The 15,335-nt window shown below is 37.1% G+C and overlaps 2 protein-coding genes and 1 non-coding gene across 7 annotated transcripts; 1 reads left to right on the top strand and 2 right to left on the bottom strand.

Moving 5' to 3' along the window:
- Positions 1-351: 351 nt before the first annotated feature.
- LOC143470362 (uncharacterized) lies at positions 352-5,149 on the bottom strand. Of its 2 annotated transcripts, XM_076968431.1 has the most exons (4): positions 4,997-5,149; positions 4,842-4,917; positions 4,183-4,314; positions 352-658 (listed from the first exon to the last, which is right to left on the bottom strand). In XM_076968431.1, exons 1-4 carry the CDS (start codon positions 5,130-5,132, stop codon positions 478-480), a joined length of 525 nt encoding a protein of 174 aa, XP_076824546.1. In that variant the 5' UTR covers positions 5,133-5,149; the 3' UTR covers positions 352-477. The 2 variants fall into 2 exon arrangements, with proteins under 2 accessions (XP_076824546.1, XP_076824547.1); XM_076968432.1 differs by lacking the exon at positions 4,183-4,314.
- Positions 5,150-6,734: 1,585 nt separating this feature from the next.
- Positions 6,735-6,807, bottom strand: Trnav-aac (transfer RNA valine (anticodon AAC)). Its single transcript has one exon. It is a non-coding gene; the product is annotated as a tRNA-Val (tRNA).
- A 4,523-nt stretch (positions 6,808-11,330) lies between these two features.
- LOC143470342 (uncharacterized) lies at positions 11,331-14,285 on the top strand. Of its 4 annotated transcripts, XM_076968405.1 has the most exons (3): positions 11,331-12,625; positions 12,773-12,891; positions 12,957-13,135. In XM_076968405.1, the coding sequence occupies exons 1-3, from the start codon at positions 11,627-11,629 to the stop codon at positions 13,009-13,011; spliced, it is 1,173 nt and encodes a 390-aa protein (XP_076824520.1). In that variant the 5' UTR covers positions 11,331-11,626; the 3' UTR covers positions 13,012-13,135. The 4 variants fall into 4 exon arrangements, with proteins under 4 accessions (XP_076824520.1, XP_076824517.1, XP_076824519.1 ...); XM_076968402.1 differs by having other exon boundaries at positions 12,773-14,285; XM_076968404.1 differs by lacking the exon at positions 12,957-13,135 and adding an exon at positions 13,296-13,476 and having other exon boundaries at positions 11,331-12,891.
- Positions 14,286-15,335: the final 1,050 nt, after the last annotated feature.

Genomic DNA, 15,335 nt, shown 5'->3' with positions numbered 1-15,335 from the left:
ACTTTTTACTACATGGGAATTCATTTCCGCCAGATTTAATTGTTTCTGCACTTTTACCAAACAGAAGTACGTTGTAATCTGTCTAATCCACAACCCAGCTGGAAGTATATCAGAGTTTTCAGGAAAGTCTCCAACCATTTCGCTGTACCAGCATTGTAAACCGTCAGGTTGCCAGCTTGATTTTAAAACTATACCGTTATGTGTTGAAGCGTGCTTTTGTAGAAGTTAGTCTGTATTTGCTTGAGAGATTAATTTGTCTTCGCTTTAAAGTACAATTTTTTAAAAACAAACATAACAAAGAATAAACTCCCAGATGTTAAGAACAGCAAATTGTGCTTAGCTGACGAAGAATTAAAATGTCCATTGCTTAACCTTTAATTAACTTTTATCATTCCAGACAACATCAGCAGCATATAGGCTAAGCGTATGGGGCTAAACAATCATTATGAAACAAAGACAATATTTTAGCCTTTAACGCTAGCTTCGTTGCGTTGCTTCGTCATAACCCGGTGGAGACGACTCGCCACTGTTTGAGATGCTACCGGTACTTGTTGATGAATTTGAATCGATGTTGACAATTGGGGTAAAGTTAAGCTTGTCATAGTCTGGCGGTTTGTCGTCATCACGCGGGTTAACTTCATTTTCAGCGCTTCCAACTCTGTTAATAAATACAAATCAAAGCCATCACCATTGGTAGCAATATTAATACAAAATTTGAACCAAAATAGCAACATCATTTAACACAAATGTCTTTATGGTGGACGTTTTATGTAATCTTAATATTACCGGAATCGTTCCCAAACAAAGTGACTATTTCATCTTAAGTAGGTCACGCAGCCCGTTGTAAAAGATATACAGTACTGTATCTTTAAGCCTATATCTACCTACCTTAACCTATGTAACCTTACAGGCGGTTAGGTTATTTGGTATGCAAAAAGTTGATTCCAGCGAGTTAGGGTTTAATTTAAGTTAGATTTAGATTAGACGGAATACTTAGGTTAGCTTTTGATTACTATGCAACAGCATTTAAATTAAGTTAACAAGAAACTGCAATGAAACAATGCTTTAAACGCTCGATTTTTTCCGATGAAGCAGTGACAGCATATTCTAAAGGCTGCCGCTACTTTACTGGAAAAAGTCGTGCGTTCTAAACTATTTTTCCCAGTTTTTTTGTTAACCTAACTTAAATGTTATAACATAGTAACTTGAACCCAACCGAAATCTACTTTTTAATCTAAATCAATTCAACTCCACTAAAACCTTACACCGCCAAAATCATCTCCTTGTATACCAATGCTCCTAAATTATCCGCCTATCTTTAACAACAGGCTGCGTGACCTACTTACTGTGAAATATTCATTTAGTATTCTAATACAAACCATAGGAGTGATGAGTATACATTTTTGGGGGCATTTGTCAAGAATAAACTCGAAAAATCTTGCATGCCAAGTGTTTTCCAACGTTCTACAAAATCTGACATTTTTTACCCAAAACTGCTTTTTTATGAGCATAACGTTGATAAACATACACAGCCTGATTTTTTGTGAAAGCATTTGCCAAGCACACAGTATTAGCCAGTCATGTTTATTCGTACGCTCTCTAACAACCATATCTTTATTTATGCATGTACACGGACCTGTTTGCCAAATATTTGTACATTCTTTTTTCGGCATATGTTTTAATATTGTGGCATTACTTTCTTCAAACATTTGATAACTTGAGCCTAAAATTGCGGACAAGCCAAGCATGCACAAGCTTTTATCTCCAAATTTCCCATATTAAAAAAACATGTATTTAATTAAACCTGGATGTTGGAACTTGCCATAGCTATATGCACCTACAGAACCCGTTTCCGATGGGCATCGTTTCATCACAAACAAAGTGTTACTGCACATGCTTCAAACGGGTTTTTATATCAATTACATAATAATATTATCACCGAAATAAACTCAAAATGGACTGAATAATTCCATCAAAGCAATAAGTTTTGAATTTTTTTCAGAGTTAACGAACTTTTGGTGCGGTTCCATTTATGGATGGTCTCATTTCAATATTTTTGATTTTGTTCCCATGTTAAGCCTACTTCTTTGATGAAATTTATATGGGCGCTTGTTCAAATCCTTGTTACTATCAACAGATGCTTGCTTACTGCAATGCGTTTGACAACTAAAAGAAAAGATCATAACGCTTTTTTGTCGTTTCTGACTGAAGACCACGGAAAATTTTTTTGATAGCTGGAAATAAATTGTCATGGTAAAATGTTTATCATTGTAATTCGCTACAGCTACTTTGAATAATAACAGAACGTTTATTATAGAATATACGACATTTTATTTTGTTTCACACATCTGCACATGCCCTCTCACAGAAAGTGGTAATGAAAACTGTCCTGGACATTTTTGGCCTTTGATATGTCGCCGCTAGATGGTGCACTACATACTCTGTTCGTATTTAAATAACTTTAAAATTAATTAAAGAACTGTAATTCAGTTACTTATCCATCACACACGAGCGAAAATAAATGAAAATAGATACTTTGTCTTAACGTTATCTTAAAGTTAAGCCAGGGGTCTCCAGACTTTTTGAAGTGCCGGCTTTAACACCAACATGATAAGTGCCGGAAATATACTCGTAGACGAGTCGTAGTCCCAAATAAAGAATAGCGACTAATCGTGAAAAAAGGCGTTCTATACCTGCCGCAATATACATGCGACAACGCTAAAAAACCTACAGAAGTTATTAAAACCTGTTTTCAAATTTTCTGTTTCATATATTTTGCCAATTATGATCACTGCCCCGCCAAATACGTCACATTGGGAAAAGCAGTTCACTTGCGGTCAACTCGCCCAGTGCAGCATGCCTAATTGTGACATAACAAACGAATATACACAAAATTTTGATAATAACTTGAGTCAACTCGTAATAAACTACCGAGCGCTTTGAACCATCCATCCAACCAATCATCAAGTTGCTTAAGAGGGGCCCTCAAGTTTAAACAATATTAGCGTAACTTTCTTGGCATACCTCCTTTCTCTCTCTCTCCCTCTCCAGAAGCCACTCTATCCTCTCAAGAGGTTCGTGGCGGCAGTAGCTCTAGGAGCTCCCTAAATCGTTTGCGATAATTCGCCAAGTCTGCCAGTTAGGTTAAAAGGATATCTTGTCATGACAGGGCTAAGCCGGTAATATAATTGTACCACCTTGTTCTTGGTGAACCCGATGATATTTAACCGGTTGATATGGAAAGCATAATTTGACTTGCAAGCTGAGGCATTCTATGGTGACATGATCAAACCATCACAGTTAGGGCCTCTCAGTTTGCAGAAGTAGGGGATCAACATTTAGAAATTTGCAGATTTCGGTGCTACGTATTTGATCTAGTAGCATTACACCATAAACCCTTCTTAAAAATCCCAGATCTGGGGCCTGTACCAGTGACGGCATTCTTTCGGTCACTATCCAAGATTCATGACCACATAGGTAAGAATTTAAAGGAAAACTGACTTAAAATTGGAGAGCTTAGTTGACTTAAAAAGCTTTCACTTCATGAAAATCTAACATCTAATGGCAGTGATGGTAGACCCAGCACCGCTAATTCCACTACTGGAAGTGTATCGTCCTAGTGTTGATGTCAAGTAAACTTTTGGCTATGGCCTACGCCAGTTTAAATACACGATTAGGAAGCTTGTTTAGTAAAAAGCAAAGCAAAAAGCAGCAGTTTGCAATTGCATTGAAATCAAATAAACTTGACAATGGCATCGTTATTTGCTTTTTAAAACGCAAAAATAAAGTTATAGCAATATAGGATATCCTTAACCATGTTAAAGAACAATATAATCTAACAACAGAATATAATATACCTACGTGATCCTCGGCAACTTTCTGTGTTGGGCCCAACTGTAAGATTGGTGTCAATTTGTTTTACTGTATCTCTTAACATAGTATTTTGTTATAGCCTAAAGGCTATACTCCTAGATCTTTCAGACTTTCCAACTAACAAGTAACACAATTATCCAAATCAAGTTCTAAAAGATTTGTAGGCCAATATCCTTCCTAATTTCACGCACACAATGCAATAAAAAACAAGTTTTATTGTTTGCAAATACGTCGTGTCGTGGGCCGCTGCTTAAGAGATGTTTAGGCTATAGCTATACGTCAGTGTTAAAAACCATAAGTATATCCAACCTTCTTGTGTTTGCCAGTCCGTATATCAAGCGTATTAAGTTTTCGTCGCTTGTGTTTATAATATTTCCAATATCTTGACCGGATTCAGTTTCGCTGGTATTACGGTTTAGCCTCCGCCAGACATCCTGAGGACTGAAATGATTGTTAGATCGCTCAAAAACAAACTAGACTGGACTAATAGACACCACTAGAAGGTTGCATAGCTACACCTCTAAAAGCGGGTCCCCTATTCTCTGCAGTCAAAAATAAAAATCTTTACTCCTAAATAATCCAGATCATTTAATAAGAAACCTAAAATAACGTTAAAATTTCTTAAAATTTAACCAATACAATTGCAAAATCCCTAAAGTCATCAAAAAGTCAGAGGTATCAACGTTTTTTAATTTTTGTTATTGTTTCATTTGCGCATTGTGGTCATTCTGTTTAGATAGAATCAATTTAACGGAAGAAGCCGGTTAGGCTAATCGCAGTAATCGGTAATGCCCAGTGCTTTATCTTTTTCCTTGTACACTGTACGTACATATAGTGACATAATGCGCACACACAGCAACTGTTGAAACTTCATGGGCTTAAATTAGATTATTATAACAGTGTAAATTGTAACCAAATTCTGCGAGTGGAATACTACGGTATTTTTTTCTTTTGAAACAAACTCTTACCTGATTCGAGTACACAAGCAGTATCCTAGCAACGAAGTAATTACCCAGCAAGTTACAACCAATCCAATAACAGCGCCTGGAAAAACAGTCTACATTGTAACAGCTTGGAGATAAATTGTTAACCTACTAACGCCAGTAATAAAATCTTACTTTACCGGTGATTTCTGTTGGAACAATTTCCCCTTTTACTAAGGCAACAAAACCAAGCACTCCGAGTAATGCCCCAAGAACAACAGGGCAGGCATCATATGAAAATCGCGGAGATTGTCTTCCGGCAGAACTTCCTTCCATCAGGTCAACATCACTGATCAATTGAAAGTGTTGTTTGACAAACAAAGAGAAATTAAACTTTGCTTTGATAAAATAAAGGGGTTTTGTTAGGACATAAAACGTATTCACAAGACAAAGTTGTCGATAGAGATATCATAAACGCTTAATAAAGAGTTTTATTAATTAAAATGATACAATATCTTTATGTTCAAAGCCTTGTATTGTCTCTATGTACGCTGAACAATGTTGAGTGCACACACCACATACCCTTATTCTTTATAGGAAATTGATCAAGTTACGCTCTGTGTCGTTTTGATATATATCAGAATGGTTTTGTTTTAGTTAGGCCTACTTGTTTTCAGAGATTGTTCTGTTTTCAATTTTGATAGCAATAGGTTGGCAACACTGCCCTACGTCCCAGGATAAAACGATCGAAAATTGGCGGCCTCTGAAATACGTTTCGTGTCGTTATAATCTTTTTAATTTGACGAACGCATAACATTTGGTTATCGTCAAATCAATATGTCAGAGTATTTATTCTTGGCTATTTTATTTTATTTTACACAACTATTAAAAAAACCTCAAGTTTGGACGACATAGATGATTGATCAACTAATTTCATTACACATCTTGTATATGGCGGATGTTCAGAACTGTCATGATTTTTTGTGTTTGTTCAAACAACCATCACATCCACACGTGGTTGTGTCTCTTTCATTATCGCTTGGTGTCAAACAAGTTAATAAAATCCATCGTGGACTTCTGGCACCTGCGTTTCACTCAATACTTTTGAGGTTGCTTTAGCCTTGACAATAGCCTTGTATAAAGTTAAAAACTTTAACCAGATCTTGGTAAGTAGTCTCGTTACAGAGTTTGTATTCCGGCGTTAGAATTGAAGTAGACACCCAACGCTCTCACAACTGCTTTGTAGGTGACAATTCTTTTTTTCTTTATTGCAATATTAAGAGTAGTGTAGTGATGCACTGAAGCTGCTAAAAGTCTCTTTTGGTCAGAAATGGCCGCCCTGTACATACCACACACCCCCCGCAGTCCACGATACGTCACTAACAACAAGCGAAATTCCTCAACTAAATGCAAAAGGTTTTGACGTTTATATGGAACTTTCGGACAGCTTCGAAAATTTTAACAGTATGATAATTTATGGCAGTCTATGCTGAATGCATGTTTGCAATCTCGACAAAATAGTCATATAAGCAGTTTGTCATTATTATTATCACGTTCTACTCTACAGGTGCAAGAGCAAGTAGGCTAGTCAAATTTATATGATTAAACTAAAACATAAAGCACCTCTGGTCCTCTGCATTCAATAAACCTGTATTCGACCAATGATAGCTTCAAACGTACGACATTTTACGGTGAAATAATAACAGTTTTTTCAGTTTTATTATCTTGGTTTGAGGTTTGCTGCGATTGGGAACAATGACCAAATTACTTCCTCGTTAAAGTAGTTATCAATAGGGCATATGTTGACTTAATTATTATGACCAAGCACAACCAGCTAATCACAATCGGCCAAACTTGTTGTAAAAACATAAATCAGAAATATGCTGTCAATAGTAATAAGTCAATAACAATTCAAAAACAAAATTAAGGAATAAAAGATGTTTCCGCCCGGGCTCGAACCGGGGACCTTTCGCGTGTTAGGCGAACGTGATAACCACTACACTACGGAAACTTCGACAAATCGATTGGCATGATTCTGATCTAACATTGGGAAAATACAATACACGTAAAATACATATGTGTAAAATACGTGTGACATATAAAATACTTGTCAAATACCTTGACGGAAATATACATGTATTTTTTTGTGTTAAATCAAAGCTTATAAAAAACTTTATAAAGCTTAAAAATTATAAAAATCTATAAAAAGTTTATTCTTTTCTATCAGCGTATAGTGATTGTGTAATACCTTACTTTCAAAAGTCTTATTCTTATAGTCTTCTACAGATACTGTATATTGTGCTTTTACACGCGATCTAGGTCACAATTAGGTCATTGTTCTATTGCAGACATGTGCAACTGGCAATTTCGCAATGCGAGGTTAGCTGTTAGGAGCTGTATGGATTTGTACAGTACCGTAGTTGATTCTTGTGTAGCTTGATAGAGATTTGTGGGTGTTAAATAGGTGCTCTTGGATTTCATTTCAGCTCAAGTCTCGCAGGCAACTCATAGAAAAGCATCATCGCTGTAGGTAGACATAATTTTCGGTTCAGTAAATTTATCAACAAAGAATCAGTCAGAGGTGGATACAGTGTCATTGTAGCCAGCAAAAAGTTGTTTTTCTTTGCTTGCCTAGTGTTCAATGAAATGAATTACATGAAGTTGTTTCCGCCTTGAGGGTCGCAAGGCCAAACAAATTCTGTATTAAGAGTCGCGGCCAAAAAAGTTTGGGAAACCCTGTTGTAGGCGAAAGCTGTGTTAGGTTTATTGCTTCTTTCACAAAATTTGACTGCTTGAGCTATCTGAAACAGAATTTGGGACATTTCGATGTTAAATAAGTCAATACCAAAAATACATGTATTTACGCTCAACAAAAAATACAGAATTTTTGCAACCCTATTCTTACCTTATCCAATGAAAGTTTCCATCAGCTCGATGGGCAATAAATACGAGAAAAAATCATTATTCCTTTACGTCGTTTTTTGTATTTAAGACTTTTATGTTTTACTGCGTATTGAGTATTATTATTTTCAACAAAGTTCCTGTAGAAGTGTAGATACTCCTTAGTAGCATATTGATATTGTTATTGATTGGAAGGAAACTTCATGTTTAATAATTATTTACGTGCATGGATCGAAACATTCAAGATAGGCCGGTAGGTTTTGGTTATAGTAATATTGGTAGTTAAAAAAAACTGATGGGTAATAATGGTAATATACACCTGAGTAAATAAGTCATGCGTGCTCACAAAACAGGCAGTAGTCGGCTGGGTTGCTGAGTGGTTCGAGCGCTGGCTTTTCAACAAAAGTGGCTTGTGTTCCGTGTTCAATACCGTTGTAATGACCTTGGGCAATGCGTTAACAATACTTGCTCCTGCTCAGTGGACAGTTCTAAATTCGGGCAAGACGATATAAAAAAATGTAAAAACCTATATAAAAAATGTGTAGCAATCGGATCTTGCACAAAGACTAGCTCGGTAACCGGAGTTCGAGCGATAACGAACTATCGCAGGGTTTAAGTTGTGCAAAGACTCAGTTAGAGGATAAGGGTTATCATACCAACGAAATAAGCGGCATTCCAGACGTTTAAATCGTGCAAGGTGTTAACTAGACAGTAGTGCTATGCCGATGGAAGATTAGCATGGGCACCAAACCTATAAATTATGTAATCTTATAATGTAGATTTAGATTACCATGTGAGAAATTTAAACTTAGATTCGAGGGTACCATTTTTCCGGTGAATTAGTGACAGCATTTCGTAAGAGCTTCCAGATTGGACCATTCGATTTGGATTTTGCAGCTGTTATCAAAGTCAGGCGAATAAACCCTATTCTAACTAGGCTTGGCTTCTCCCGCACACTGTCATAGCAAAACATGGCGTACAGTTGCATTGTTTGCTGTAGAAACTTGAAATTTGGTGACTTTTCCTAAAAAATGTTCAGCTATATGTCCATGTTTGTTTGATAAAGTTGGATTTTGTAATTTTTAAGATATTGCGATATTTTCATAATTTTCCTCTGCTTTGCTCTGCTCTCCGCATTGAAGCGTATTACTCATTTACGCACCAATAACTCGACTAACTATTCTCTTTCGTTCTCTTCTCGCGGTCAGCTGGTTTTCCGCACAGCGGGGGCGCGGCGTAACAAGAAGAATTTCTAGAAATGTGTCACTTTTAGAAATACTTAATTTACACTAAATTCACTTTCTTTAGTTTTACAGTTATGATGTATACAGGAAGCCAGATGATTTTTCTACTAATCTGTCAAATCCGATCAGTTTACGACGTATAGTTTTCTAGTAATTAACGATTGAAAATGTGTGTGCGGGGTCGGCCACACCTAGTTTTTTAGTAAACTCGCGAGCCTGGTTAGGATAGGGTAAACTCGCATTTCAGCGGCAAACCATCCAGGAAGTGAAACTCGATAAAGCAATGAAGCAAGTTCCGCAAATATTACCAACAACAGAAAGTAGTAGCTTAAGCTTGGTAACTTGAACTTTTGCAAGACTGCATTTTAGCTGCAACCCTATGGACTACAATACTCGTACTTACCAAAATCTAGTTCTGATTATAACGCGTAGTATACTGTAGAAGAAACCAAACTATGATATAAATTTTCACAGCAGCTACTTGCTTTATATACAAGCAACATTCTAACTTATAACGAAATTGGTTAAATCAGTCCTCAGAAGAAAGCAATATTTTACAAGCAGGCTTACTTGCTTGACTTCAACTTGTAACTACCACACAACAGAAAACCAATAACATTCGACTTAAAACCAGCCTTGCAACACAATATCAAAGGAAACGCATGTCATGTTCAGTTTGTGGTTGCACACACACGCAATACAGTACCGTATGGGACTGCACTGAATGTGTCGAAGATGCGTATCCGCCCAGAAACCCATTTTGTAATATAAGGGTACAGTCTGTATAGGAGCTTTCAAAGCCGGGCCTCACACGATGAGATTTAGTTTAGGAGGCTATGCAAAACTTCAATCTCTGTCAACACTACGATAGGGCCGGGTTTACGTTCACGTACTCTGAGGGTTAATTTTATTTTTGATTTTACTACAAAAGCTAGCTTTCACAAACATAAGCTTGCTCCTTCAGGTGTATTAAGAAAAATTTGATAGAATGGTTACATTAAACGCGTACCAGTTATCTTGTAGGCATATTTAAGGATTGCGTGCAAAAGCAAACACCTAGAAATAAACGCTATTTCGTGTAAATTACGTTGGGGGTGTTTCTTTTTGTTTCGTCACTAAAGAGATTTTGTTGCACTATACAACCGCTCTAGATTCTAGAATTAAGCTGATCAGATTAGATCGAGTCTGTCAGTCAAGTCATTTAGTAGATTACTGGACCCCAGAAAACACCGTTTAGCGTGTGGGGCAAGTAAGTCCAAGACCTTTAAGTAGTTGGCAGTTAGTACACTCCATTTGCCATCATTGCGATATTGTTTTTAATCTCTGACCCTATCAACGCACGTTTTAAAGAACGGTCGTTCGTGCAGCGCTTGATCTCGTGAAGAAACGTGTCAGGATCGTGATGTGGTTAATGGTTCACATATATATCAGATCTGTTGACGTTTGGTCAACCCTCGTGGTAGACAAATTTTTACTGACTAAATTTTGCTGGTATTTTAGACCGAATGTAATGCTAGGAAACAGCATATCTCAAATTGGCTTGTTTCATCCTGTATAGTTGTTTGTTATTTCAGAAATATTATTCAAACATGACCAACCACATTGTTTGAATGTTCGTCAGATGCATAACCAGTCACATGACCACTTTGAATAGCATGCAGTAATTTGAAAAACAAAGAAGTTTATTCCGTTGCGATTGTTTAGGAATGCATTGACGTGCTGCAATCGCATTTAGCGTGCAGACAAAATCGTTTGGAATTAAAACGCAAGACTTTGCAAATACGTTTTTTATGCAAATCGTGTTATGTACAGCTGTAGGCCTACGCTGTACACCGCTCAGGCACCTAGAAAGTTCTGACGTAGGCTACTGGTCTCGTGTAGCGTTAGCTTAGACGGGAAAGTTTTTTTTGAGTAACATGTACCGGCTGTGGAGCTGTGATTGAAATCGTTTTGTTTCTGTTAACTTTCCTCTAACAATTTTAGCATGTTAAAACAATTTTTGGAGTTGTACGAAGACCCATAAAATTTAGCATTTAATATGTTCATTCCACAACCAAAAGCCCTAAAAAAATAACAGCCCGGCACGTACAGCCAGGGTGAAAAAGAGCGATTTTAGAAAGGCTGAAATGAAAATTTTTGTATCAACAGCAAACATTTTACGTTAATACATTGAAACGTGTTTGCTCTCAACGAACTTGCAAAGCTAAGCATTATGAAATGGCGCGTCAATGATAATTACAAGCAACGCTAAATTATGTCAATGAAGTCAAAAGGTTGTGCTTTGTGGGTACAGGAAATTAATGTTTTCACAGCAAAGAACAGTTACTTGAGGAATGTTATAAATATAAATCGGTTTGATTCTGAGACGACGTCACAATACATAATTGCATTGATGATGTCATTACATCAAGACGAAAAGCTATTCAATGTTCGATTTTGTTTAATGCGGTTTAACTTTGAACAAGTTTTAAGCCAATCCTGTTTTAGATAAGTGTACTGATGAAGATTGTGGTGAGGGATAAACCATTTCGTATTTCTCGGACAAATATCTGTTTCGGTGTAAACTGGGAACACTTTTATATCCAAAAAAGGATTCGGGATACGAAAATATATATTGCAGGTGCACATAATATGACTAAATGTGAAAACATTTTACTGATGTCAACATGAAGAATAGGCTTCAAAATGATTGCATCTACAAGTAAGGTTCTTTCGAGAAAATATACTCACGAAAAACTACCTCAGGCTCACAGCGAGCGCTGGAAAGAAAACGGACGCGATTCAACCAGAGATGATTTGTGGGAAGAAGAGTTGAAATTGAGCGAGCAATTAAAGCAGTTTTATTGCGATGAAAATGGAAAAGAAACCGATTCCTATAAAACTGCGGAGATCTTCCATCAAATCGGTTTAATTTATGGAAAGAGAAGTCCGGACAAGCTGAGTATTATCAGAAGCGCTGCGCTTTTAAACGCTGCCGTGAGTAGACAACCTTGCAACGAAAAATTTATACAATCTCTTAAAGATTTCTGTTTGGATTTACTGAAAACAGCCGACGCTGTTATGGTTGATTCCGACTTGTTGGAAATCGCAGGAAAAGTTAAAGAAATGGCCAAGGAACTGAGAACAGTAACTAAAAGAAGTTTACAAACTATAAGCAATATCACTTATGACGTTTTAAAAAACACAAAAAAAGATTTAGAGAAAGAAAAAACTGCAAACATGAAAGCAATCCAAACTCAAGTAACTCAGAAATACAAAAACATGATGATATTTGTATCTAGGAAATGCGAGAAAATAATGGGTGTCTCCCCCTGCAAATATTCAGTTACTGGATTGGGCTCAATAGCCAGGTCAGAGATCACACCTTACTCCGATTTTGAACACATCATACTACTAGAGGAAGGAGTGCAGATAAAGGAAAAGTATGGGAAAGTGTTGGAATATTTTCGTTGGTTCTCTGTCATATTCCATGTCATCATACTTAACCTACAGGAAACGATAGTTCCATGCGTTGGCATTCCAAGCATGATTGATAAGAATAAAATAGATGGTACCAGCTGGTTTTTTGACACTTCAAGATCTGGTATTTCGTTTGATGGAATGAAAGTTTATGCCTGCAAGATGCCACTTGGCAGAATGGAAGAGACACCGAAGAAACCATGGACAACGGAGCTCATAAAACCAGTAAGTGAAATGTTAAAATATCTTGATAAAAATGTGGATTTAAAAAACGGGTATCACTTGGCCGACGTAATAATGAAACACTGTTTGATATTCGGGGACGAGCAAACATACAAGAACTTTGCTGATGGAGTTAAAGCTGTTTTGCAGAGCAATAAAGATACCCAACAAGAAGCATTAATACGACAACTGGAAGAAGATTTGAAAAATTTTGACATCTTAAATAGTCTCGATGCACTTTATGCATCCACCAAATGCGATATTAAAAGGTTAGCCTATTGTACGAGTACTTTATTTGTTTCCGCATTAGGACGAATGTACTCCATTGATGCAGGATCCTCGTTTTCAATCATCGACGAACTAAATGTCAACAATGTAATCGACAATGAAACAGCCCATCTCTTGTCATATGCTGTTGCTATCAGCTGCCAAGTGAGATTGGCAGTTTATATGGAAAAAGATAGCCAAAACGATTACGTAGATGTAAAACACCTTTACTATGGGCGGGATGACAAAGTTTATGAGAAACTGACGGACATAGTTGGAGAGCGAAGTATGATCGACTACTTTCGAATCGCGTATAATTTGCAGAAAGGGCTTAGACAAGTAAACGGTTTAAACCATGGAAAAATCAATATTTGCTTGAACGTTGTAGACGAATTTATTACCTTAGGTTCGCTTCATCTTTACGATCGCGTCATCAGTGAATGGGAAAGTCATTTGCAAGAAAAATCGTTGAATGTTTTGTTTGAAGATGAGCTGTTGATACGGTATTATGTGGCGAGTGCGTATACTTTCACGCATCAATACAGAAAAGCGCTCGTTATGTTAGAGTGGCTCGGCCAACAAGAAATAAACGATCAATTGCTGAAAGCAAAAGCGATTTGGGGAAAGGCAAGTTGTTTGTGTTTCTTGCATTATCATCAAGAAGCCGTCCAGTTCATGGAAAAAGCCAAACCTGAACTTAAAGCTTTGAGTTTATCTGAAAGCAGGAAATTTAAATTTTTAAGTCATCTTTTCTATTCGAATGCTTTGTGCAAATACAAACTCAAGCAATACGACGCGGCTATCAACGAATTTAAACAATCTATTGAATATCAAAATCAAGTCGATCAACGTGATTGGCCTGGGAAGAAAGTACACGGAGCAGATCCTCTTTGTCACATCGGTTGGTGTTTATTTCAGCTGGGCGATTATGACGCTGCAATTGGCAAAGCAAACGAATCTCTGCTACTTTGCGAACAACATAATGCGGCTGCGTGTCTCAAAAGTGACTGTTATAAATTGCTGGGAAAATGTCATAAGGAAAAAGCCGAATATGCCAATGATTGGAAAGAATACAAAAAAATCCGGGCTGAAGCCTCAAACCACTTTAAAACTTCACTTGGTTTGAATCTTCACCATCAACCGTTTGTGAAAGAATACGAAACCGGTAAATTATGCATGCCACAGTGTAGCATATACCCAACATTATTATCATGGAACGTTTTTACTACGCAATCACACTTCATTTTTATTCGCAATGCTATAATATCTTTGATATGTTTTATTCTAATATACATATTCATTTACGCTGCAGTTAAAATTCTTGCATAAATGCGACCTTATATCAGGAGGTTAAATTGTGTTGAAATTTTTTCCTGCTTTGTTTTATCAATTTTGTCTCGCTTTAAAACAAGAGCACGTTACATTGATTTGGATAATTTGTTAAAACAGAAAAGAACCCACATTTCTACTGCTGGCTTTTTGCGTCTTTGTTTGTGGATGGCAGTCGGCACTAACTGTAAGTGCACCAGTAGCGTAAGCACAAGGTGTGACATAGCAAGCACAACGCTGGTAACGCACGCAAAGGTACAGTAAATTTCTCTCGAGCGATTGGACAAAAGTGTTTGAGGCTAAATGCTTGCTCAGGCAGATGTTCTCCTCTTCCACTTTTCGATGATTTCTTTCAACGGGATAATTCTTTGTCACGTTTGGAGTCGAAGAAGGCTACACTGCTGCCGGTTAATTGGCTTGCCCAACAGCACACCCCGAGGGCCTAACACGCTTGTGTGGACAGCAGTCACGTTACCAGTTGCGCCACAGAACCGTTCTGCCATCACTGAGGGAAGTTACAAGTGGCTTAGGCCATAATTCGGCAACTTATTAAACGTTGATGCCCCACTCCAAGGTTAATTAAGTGTTGGTTTTTAATAAAAGTGCACAAAAGACACGTTGAACGGTGCGGAACTGCTGACTAATAAGTAAACTATTTCAACGAAAAAATCGTACCTTACGTTTGAAGCTATTAAAACTATTCAAAGCTTCTTGTTAACCCAACATAAACGTTATAACGCAGTAATGTAAACCTAACCTAAATTTAGCTAGCTTAAGTTTAACCCTAAATAACTAAAACCCACCTTTGTATAACTATTTTCCCTGTTGTAATTATCTTATAACGATCACTCGGTATAAGATTCCTTTCCTTCTGCAAACATAACCCGATGACGCCAATTAAAAATTAGAATTTGAAGGCGTTCTATGAAACGTTGACACAGCAAACCTTACCATACCAAGCGAATGTTAAGTGGGCTTTCTAATTACTTTATATCAGATACCACAATCTGACGTGCTTAGTAACAACAAGAAGTTTGACACGACAAGATATGCTCTTAGTTTTTGGCCTATCATGCTAACAAAGCTACGAATATATCTGGTTGCACAGAGAAGATCT

Source organism: Clavelina lepadiformis, chromosome 9 (assembly GCF_947623445.1).
Source record: "Clavelina lepadiformis chromosome 9, kaClaLepa1.1, whole genome shotgun sequence".
NCBI lineage: Eukaryota > Metazoa > Chordata > Ascidiacea > Aplousobranchia > Clavelinidae > Clavelina > Clavelina lepadiformis.
Note: the sequence above shows the minus strand (reverse complement) of the source record. Positions and strands in the feature narration are given on the sequence as shown.

Excerpts from the sequence above, each read along its gene's own strand:
- LOC143470362 (XM_076968431.1), bottom strand. The coding sequence starts at position 5,132 with ATGGAAGGAAGTTCTGCCGGAAGACAATCTCCGCGATTTTCATATGAT. Across the intron at positions 4,315-4,841 it reads TGCTTGTGTACTCGAATCAG|TCCTCAGGATGTCTGGCGGA; the intron begins GTAAGAGTTTGT and ends CAATCATTTCAG. Across the intron at positions 659-4,182 it reads GGACTGGCAAACACAAGAAG|AGTTGGAAGCGCTGAAAATG; the intron begins GTTGGATATACT and ends ATTTATTAACAG.
- LOC143470342 (XM_076968402.1), top strand. The coding sequence starts at position 11,627 with ATGATTGCATCTACAAGTAAGGTTCTTTCGAGAAAATATACTCACGAA. Across the intron at positions 12,626-12,772 it reads CAACGGAGCTCATAAAACCA|AGCAATAAAGATACCCAACA; the intron begins GTAAGTGAAATG and ends GCTGTTTTGCAG.